The sequence below is a fragment of the Microtus ochrogaster genome (assembly GCF_000317375.1).
Source record: "Microtus ochrogaster isolate Prairie Vole_2 chromosome 14 unlocalized genomic scaffold, MicOch1.0 chr14_random_2, whole genome shotgun sequence".
In the NCBI taxonomy this organism is placed as follows: Eukaryota; Metazoa; Chordata; class Mammalia; order Rodentia; family Cricetidae; genus Microtus; species Microtus ochrogaster.
This window is the reverse complement of record NW_004949097.1, coordinates 8437218-8446739: the sequence shown is the minus strand read 5'-3', so window position 1 is coordinate 8446739 and position 9522 is coordinate 8437218. Positions and strand designations below refer to the sequence as shown.

The window sequence follows — 9522 nt, the reverse complement described above, 5'->3', positions numbered from 1 at the left end:
AGTCTCATGTAGCTCATGCTGGCCTTGAATTTTGGTGTAGGAGGGTCATCTGTCTATGTGTTACTTTTATTGCTTAATAAAGAAACTGCAAAAAAAAAAAAGAAGAAGAAACTGCCTTGGCTTTTTGATAGAACAGAATTTAGATAGGTGGAGTAGACCGAACAGAATGCTGGGAGAAAGAAGCAGAGTCAGGCAGACACCATGGCTCTCCTTTCCAAGATGGACGCTGGTTAGATTCATGCCAGTAAGCCACAGTCAAGTGGCAATATACATTAATAGAAATGGGTTAATTAAGATGTGAGAGTTAGCCAGTATGAGGATAGAAATAATGGGTCAGGCAGTGTTTAAATGAATAAAGTTTCTGTAATTATTTCGGGTAAAGCTAGCCGGGTGACTGGGTGAGACAAAAGGCAGATGGCTCCACTAATACAACAGAATTTATTCTGTATTTAAGGACAATCATGAACTTCTTATCTTTTTGTCTCCATCTCCTAAGGGCTAGAATTATAGGCCTGATCCATCATGCTTGGTTTTATTGAGTGCTTAGGGTCAAACCCAGGATTGGTGTTTGCCAGGCACTAATGTACCAACTGAACTACATCCTCATCTCTAGATTTCTTTATCTGTGAGTAAATGGCCATTTCCCTTTTTCATTTTGACCTTTTTCTGCCATTTTATTGTCAGTTTGGAATAAATAGATGCTGAATACACAACCGCATGTTGAGTGGATAATGAGTGAAATGAAGGATATTTTTGCCTCTCAGTGTTTTTGCATGGAATTGAAAGTATGTACAATGGAATTAAAGTTATTTTTTACTTTCTATGTTATTCAAATTAATGTCAAGAAATATTTGAGAATTATTAAGTTTTCCCACCTTCTGACAAAGGTGGTAATTCTGTGAAGATGAGTGGTCCTCACTGGGTCATGAGAAGGGAGACACAGGCTCCTGTCCACACTTCACTGGAAAGCACTGTAGGGACATCCAGGCAGCAGTTCTGGCTTCTGTGCTATAGTATGCAGCTTAAAAATTAGAATGTTGAACACTTATATCTAAATAAATTAAAAAAAAACAAAGGAAATCCAGCATGCATACAATCAGAAGAGTCTTAGCTGGACACGTTCTCCTCTACTCTTGCAGTCTGTCATTTTCTGACCAAAGTTCATTAGCACTTTTTTTTTCTAGTGACAGCGACTTGTCAGGAGATGGTTCTGTCACCTCTTGTCATGACACATGAACTCTTTTTCCTGTTGAAATTAATGAGTAAATTGTGATAACTGTTGTTTGAATTCTCAGAAAGGGAGGATATGACCATAGCTCAGTAAATGCAGAGCAACTGTCTTGATTTGTTATGTTGTTTTGTGTCTCTCTAAAGCTTTTATCTTCTCAATGATACTTTAGTGAGTCTCTTTCTCTTTCTTGCTTTTGTTCTTTATCTCTCCCCACTGATTTCTAGGAAATAGTCATTTAGAAATCACAGAGGGTTGGTATTAGAGAACCTGAAAATTATTTCACCTACATGTAGAGGCTTGAGAGCTAGCTATAAAGAAGGGGCACTTAGGGCTGGAGAGATGGCTCAGAGGTTAGGAGCACTGGCTGCTCTTACAGAGGTCCTGAGTTCAATTCCCAGCAACCACATGGTAGCTCATAACCATCTATAATGAGATCTGGTGCCCTCTTCTGGTAGTGTGCGCAGGCATGCAGGCTAAACAAATAAATAATTCAAAAAAGAAATTACTGTTCCTCTTGATAAAATGAGGGTCAATTATTTGGGGCTGGAGAGATGGCTCAGTGGTAAAGAGAATTGCCTGCTCTTCCAAAGGTCCTGAATTCAATTCCCAGCAACTATATGGTTGATCACAACCATCTGTAACGAGGTCTGGTGCCCTCTTATGGCCTTCAGGCATACACGCAGAAAGAATATTGTATACATCAGAAAGAGAAAGAAAGAAAGAAAGAAAGAAAGAAAGAAAGAAAGAAGAAGGTGCACTTTTTTGTTGATAAGCAATTTCTTTTGATCATATTTATTATTTAAAATTAATAATTAGTAAATATTTATTATTTTTATTAATTCAAGTTTTTAAAACTAGGTTGTGCTTTTTGTTTGCTTGTTTGTTTTTACTGTGTTTTGTTTTTAATACAGATAGGCACTTATGAAGCACAGTCTCACCTCAAACTAGCTGCATAGCTGAGGGGAACTTTAGCTTAATCCTCTCCAGTGCTAGGATGGTATGCAAGGACCACCACACCCTGATGATGCATTATGTAGTTCAGCACAACAATTACATGTTGAGCTTCTTGATACAGATTTCTGTTTCTATTTATTTATGTGTGTGTGTGAGGGGGGTGTATGTGTCTGAGGATGCCTGGTATATGTAAGTATTCACATGTAGAGATCAGAGGACCACTTTATGGAGTCACTCCTCTTTTTTCACCTTTATGTTATTTTCAGGAATGAGCTCAGATCATCACGCTGTGCAGAGAGTTCTTTACCTGCTGAGTCATCTCTCTGGCCATCAATGGGATTCATGATGGTCAGAATGACTGCTGTGAACACATCTGTGTGGCCTCTGGGTACTGTGTTTTTAAGGAAGCAGGAGTCAGTGGTTTGTAGAAGTTTTCATTGCCCTCAGGTCCTCATGGTGAATGTTTCCTATGTCCACACAGATACGAATATGAGAAAATGATCTCACCGTCAAGTAACTTGTCTTCAAATAGCTTCTTGTGTTCAGGAAACAGAAGTCAGACCTTACTGCCAACACCAGACCCAGAAGGTGACTAGTACTTCTTATTGCTTTCTTCTCAGAGACTCAGGCACTGTACACTCTTTTAAGAAGGACTTTGAATGTGACACTGGGTTTAATAGGCAACTAAAACAAATGAACAATCTTTATTTCACTCTTCATGGAAGGGAGCTGTGCAATAACATGAAATACTCTGCTCCCTGAGTTTGAATCTATTCAATAAGACTCCTTTGTTTCTTAATGTGGGTATTTTAAAAATAAGCAAAGATACCTACTCAATCACCATTGTAGAATTAGTCCCACAAGGGAAAATGACTTATAAGATCTAGACTTATGATGTGATCTACATGATTCGTCTAATATTGATTTATGTTGCTGTAATAAAACATGGACTAAAATCAACCCAGGTAGGAAAGAGGTTGTCTACCTTACAAATTGTACCCAATCATGAGGGAAGCCAAGACAGGAACCTGGAGGGAGAGTACAAAGCAGAGTGTACTAAGGAGTGCCTCATACTGGCTAAGTCCTCTGGGTTGCTCAGCTACCTCTCTCATACAGCCTAGACCCAGCTGCCCAAGGATAGCACCACCCACAGTGTTCTGTGAAATCTCACATCAATTAGCCAGGAAGAAAATATCTCATACACAGGCCCACAGGCCAATGGAGGCAGTTCCTCAATTGAGATAATTCTTTCAAATATATCTAGATTTGTGTCAAGTTGATTAAAAGTAGCCATCACAGTGATTATACAATAAGATATACAAACAGAAACTTTCCCAGATCTGTACTGTGTGCCTGAAGCACCATGGAAAAGCAGGTGTATTGTCACTATTCACAACTCATTGATTATACAGTAACTTGTCTTTTAGTCTCCTTTTCCCTCTTTAAGAGAAGCATGGCTTTACAGTTCAACCAAACAGTAGTGGTTCCCTTACTGCCTATGAGCTCATGCACTGTGGTCCTGGATTCTTCCATGTGTAAGCTGTTTTAGTAACTTTCACATCACTGTGATCAAAATTCCAAACAACTAAAGGGAGGACAAGTTTGTTTTTATTTACTGTTTTGGAGGGTTCATTTTATGGTCACTTTCCCCATGTTTATGAGCAGAATTTCATGGTGAGATGAGCTTTGGTTCATGCTGTTCTTCACTTCTTGGTGGGCAGGAAGAATGGTAAACAAGATACAGGAATTGGTGAGATATAATGTCTATAGACATACCAACATGATGACCAACTTCCTTCAATTGACAGCACCTCTTACCTGTCATTACTTCTCCATACTGCCAGTCTTATGACTCCATCAACAGATCTTATGACTCTTTTAACAGATCAATTCAATGATTATGTCAGATCCATGGTGAATTGTACTACTTACTTTTCTTTTAGTTTGATAGACTTCCATGGGCAGTGGTTTTCAATATTCCTGATGCTTCAACCCTTTAAAATTTTTACTCCTTCACAGCTGTAATGCTGCTACATTTATGAACCATATATATACATATTGTCAAGTAGTCTTCACCCCTGTGGAAGGGTCACCCCCAAAGGAGTCACAACCCACATGTGTAGAATCTAGTGTGTAGGAGGAAGGCTGCTTGTTTGTCCTGGTTGTCCAGAACGGAAATAATCACACAGAAACCATATTCATTAAAACACTGCTTGGACCATTAACTCTAGCATCTTATTGGCTAACACTTATATTAATTTAACCCATTTCTATTAAGCTGTATATTGCCACATGGCAGTGGCTTACCAGCAAAGATTCAGCATGTCTGACTCCGGTAGTTCCATCGTGTCTCTCTGACTCCACCCTTCTTTCTCCCAGCATTCAGTCCAGTCCTCCCCACCTACCTAAGTTCTGCCCTAGCAACAGGCCAAGGCAGTTTCTTTATTCATTAATAGTAATGACAGCACACAGAGGGGACTCCCACATCACCAGAGGAATGAGAATCAATCATGGCAGGGAAAGTGGTAGAGGGAGCCTGAAATCAGGATTTCACATCTCAACTATAAATATAAGGGAGAGGGAACAAACTAGAGTAGAGTGAGGCCCCAAACTCCTTAAAGCTATCTCCAGCGACATTCTTCCTCCGCCTCCATAAATACCACTTACTAGAGACTAAGTATTTAATACCCAAGTCCCTGGGGGGGGGGGAGCATTTCTTATCAGAGGACCACACCATGCTTACAGAGGGCCTGATTTGTTCCCAGCACTGTCATCAGATTTTTCTCAAACCCCTGTCATTCCAATTCTGTGGAATTGGGTACCTTCTGTTCTTCTTGGGCATCTGCACATACTTGGTGCACATATGCTCTTTAAGGTAACACATTTTAAAGAGTATTTTTAAAGTCACATATGCTAAACGTCCCAACATGTCTAGTGGACGCATAGTCTGGTACTGTCTCAGCAGGATTGCCTCAGGCCAAAACTTCTCCCTCTTATGCTAGATCCATGCAGCAGTCTCCAAAGCTTGGAATGTTGTAACGTGAGGGCCTGCTTGTTGGGGTTTCTGTCTTGCCTGGTTTCTGTCCTCCCACCAGGTCCCATAGCCATTTAGTCCCAAAGAAAATCACACAGAGGTCATGGGACTGCTCCCAGGGATTATGTCAAGATCAAAATAACTTGAGAGTCAAAGAGCAGCCATCTCTGAAGCTCTGAGCTACAGAAATCTTCTAAGACAAGCAAGGTGAAATAGTGACCCCAATGCTAGCTTATTTTCATCTTCTGAACTGACCTTTGAAAATCCACCCATTGTGTTCCTTGCATTTTGGTGGATAAGTTAAAATCTTCCATGTGGAGTGCCCCAGGAGATCACTTGAGCCTTCAATGTCTGCTACTTTAGTTCTGCCCTATAAAAGGGTTGAGAGTCATCCTGTGATCTGTAGACAGAAATCATCATGTTTATCAAAGATAAGAATTTGAATGCATAGAGATGGAAATGGATTTTACTTTAATCAGGAATAAATAAGAGTTAGACCTCAGGACCCAATTGTGCTTAGGACATTTATGGGCATCCACTGATCAATCCAAAGGAGAGAGCACTTTGTCTAATTCCCTGAAAACACAAAGTCAAGCTTCCCTACAGAGTGTCAATTCATTTAGCTTAAAACAAATGTAGAAGGTGCATGCAATTTCTCAATGATATCACCTTTGACCTTTTCAGTCCATTTGGCGTTGTTTATGTTATTCCAGTGCTCATCAATTGTTGGAGCGTTATGTTGATAGTAAAAGATAAGATCTATAGGAAAATGTGTTTACTATTAAGGTAAATATTTATTTTCTACAAAGTAATTGAAGCTGTAGGGAATTCAAACTTCTGTCAATATTCTCTCTGTATCATATCACTATATCATGAATTGTTACAGACATAAGCACATGTGTACTTCTTTTTCCATCCTCAAAGCTGTATGTTAATTATGCAATGTACATGTTAACTAACTGGGTCTACTAGTTGGTAGAAAACAGAGTCCCTAGAGGTGAACAAAATTCTGGTTTTTACTGCTTACTTTTTTTGGGGTATAAATTCTTATAACCATAGTGTTGTCACTAAACACAGAATTAGGAAGAAATGTAAAGTCATCTCTCCTGTAAAGTGGTAATTAGCATAGCTAAGTATTTCAAAATATGAAATAGAGGTGACTCAATGATTCATAGCTAATATAGTTATGTAAGTTACTTAATGGTCATCATAGGTTTTTGGCCTCAAGAAACAAAGAGAAATTTGAATTAACTGTCAGTAACACTTGACTGTCAAAATGCTCATTTAATTTTCTGTTGTTTTAATGTAGATTGTGAAAAAGAAATTAAATCCTTAATGTGGATGTATGTAATGGTAGGAAATCTTATTCGTGGAATTGGTGAAACTCCCATCATGCCCTTGGGCGTTTCCTACATAGAAGATTTTGTCAAATCTGAAAACTCCCCTTTATATATTGGTAAGTTTGAAAATCAGACTTGGGATCGTTTTTTAACAAACCAAGTTCTAGGATGGTTGAAAACAGTTATTTGAATACCTGTGGTCTCCAGAACCATGAACAGAGTGCTACGGCACCATTGGCTGTAAAATTGTTCAGTAGGGGAATCAAGCAGCAGTTCCAGACAAGCAGGTTCAGCAAGCAGCTTCTCACATTGGAGATCCTTCTTATCTGCTGATCCTACAGCCCTCTGATGCTGCCACACTATCTCTAAACCCTTAGAGATTCACCAATATTTCCTGGAAAATGTTCTAGGATACATTTTTTTTTTCCATTTTTCTGCATAGTTCATTATTCTTTCACCTATAAGTTATTACAAATTCATTAGTTCCTATTTTATGTCTGTAGTACTTTAAATAGCTTTACTTTCTCTTCTCTGTCTCTGTCTCTCTCTCTCTCTGTGTATGTGTGTATGTGTGTGTGTGTGTGTGTGTGTGCATTTTCTTAACAGTGTGGTGGTCATAATACAGTTATCGAGAGTTGGGCTTGAGATTGAACTCTAGTCCTTGGGTAGGTTTAGTGAACAAATGCTTTTACCTGTTGAGTCTCCTGCCTAACTTTAGTGTTTTCTCTTGTTGCCTTCTTGTAAACATACTTGCAGGACAAGCCTTACCAAACCCTGTTTCAATCATGTCTACCGTGTTCACCAAATGTTCTTTTTTATTTACTGTCTGCTCTCTTTTACTCCTTGATATTCTGTACCCTGCCTCTCTATAAAATAAATGATATCATTAAGAGTCAGTTTAGTGTATACCTTCTTACATTTTCTCATAAATTATCTTAGTTTATGGGGAATAATTTGCTTATGATCTTAAGTCAATCCATCTGTGGTTGATTATTTGTCTATAACTTTGTATATAAAGACATTACTCAATTAGTGTACACATATTACTTAAAATTAACAAATGAACAAAAATAAAAATGCATAAGAAAAGACAGGAATGGGGTTGAAATTAATCAAGATTAATTCAATTAAAAATAACATTACTCTTTAGAGACTTATTAATTTGGCAATACTCATTTCCTGTAAAACTAGTTATTCTTTTCAGATACCCACACAGCTATCTAAGAAAAATAATACAGGAACTTTTGTGCAATAAATTTTTAGAATATGGATCTCTTTCTCAAAATTCTAGAGATAAATTACATGTAAATATGTAAAATATATTCATATAATAACTATACTGTTGTGACTAAGAGTCATGACTCATGTATCTTGGAACACACATAGCCTAGTTTTATAAATCAATATCTATTTAAGTATATAAATATTATATATGAATGCTTAAGCATAATCAATTATCTATAAAATGAAAAATATAAATATAGATGTTTTGTGAATCTGTAGCAAAGAGATATAGAAGCCAAATGTTAAATTTGAGAGTTATCTATGATAGACAATAAGTTAAATCAAGAATAAATGGCATTGCCTTAGGGAAGACATGTATGTACTGAGAATCCATTTAGCAGCACACTGGCAGATTCTTCTCCCTAGAGGGTCGAGTGAGAGGAAGAAAAGTCAAACAGTTTCTCCATGGGAGTTAAGTGAACAATAAACAAAGTTTGGAGAAGGTGTTAGGAGGAAGCAGACAGATGACGAGTTGGCCAACAGTTTCAAATAAGTTATGCGAATAAAATCAAAACTGGAAAAAGTGATCCATGATGGAGGTCACTGGTGCCAAGAAAGTATCATAGAATCAGGAAACACCTGAGCACAATGAGAATTGAGGAGTCGTGGAGCACGGTGAAATGTAGGAAGGAAGAATGGAGATTGGAGATCTTGTAGGAATCATTAGCTACAGGTCATCAAGTAGCAGGGAGTGTTTGACAGAACATAAAAAGGCAGAAGAGTTTGGCATTGAGAGGTCAGCAAAACATAGGAGGACTAACCCATAGAACCACAGAGAAAGAGGAAAAACAAAGTGTAAAGTATAGAAATGTAAGGAAGCTGAAGTTCATATCTGGTTTTTCTGTGAGTAGGGATGGCTCAGAAAAGTTGGAAGATGCTGTTGGTGGAATCAAAGAAACCAGGAGAGATTGAAATAGACTAATAAAATGAAAATAATAAGAAGAAAAGAAAGATGATCAGGAAAGCACCAAAGAGAAGTTCCATTATAAGGACACATTCTTTCTTTGGAAAAAAGTTCTGAATGAAGGCCTGTGATGAAGACACTTTACAAGAAATCCATCACAGCACACACAGTTTTTTGAGATGGTGGTAGTTTCATTTCTGTTTCTGTGAGGAAATGCAACCTTGGAGAGAGGACTTATAATTTATTTGTCTTATAATTCCATCTCAACAGAAAAGTCACAGCAGCAGGATTTTGAATCCACTGGTCACACCCAGAAGAGCAGAGAGAGTAAATCTATGCATGCTTATTTATTTGCTTGTATGGTTGTACTCAGCTCTTTTTCTACTCTTACACAGCTGATGACTTCCTGCCTAGGGAATGGTGGTGCCCACAGTGGGCTGGGTCTTCTCACATCAGTTAACTTAATTAAGACAGTCTTCTATGGACATGCCCACAGGTAAACCCAGTATAGACAATATCTCATTAAGACTCTCTTCTGGGAGTTCTAGGTTGTATCAAGCTGACAATCAAAGATAATCAACACAGAGTCCCTTTGAAAACATGGCTATGGAAGCATCAAAAGGCACTTGCTAACGCCATGGCTTTGATGGGACTGCTTGTGATAGTGAAGCCTTTGACCTTAACTCAGAATAAAAGAGAATTTGGAATGTGGCTTTAAGCAATAAAACTTCTTTGTCAGTCTGTTTTTTTTATAGCTTTTTTTTTCTAAGATATT

General features: G+C 38.0%; 1 protein-coding gene across 2 annotated transcripts in view; it reads left to right on the top strand.

Annotated features, from left to right (window-relative positions):
- The window catches only part of LOC101993851 (solute carrier organic anion transporter family member 1A5-like), an 86729-nt gene that overhangs the window by 36952 nt on the left and 40255 nt on the right, over window positions 1-9522 (top strand). For both annotated transcript variants that reach the window (XM_013352800.1, XM_013352801.1), the window contains exons 6-7: window positions 2667-2773; window positions 6529-6675. In XM_013352800.1, coding sequence (XP_013208254.1) covers window positions 2667-2773; window positions 6529-6675 — 254 coding nt within the window. The remainder of the gene's footprint in view (window positions 1-2666; window positions 2774-6528; window positions 6676-9522) is intronic.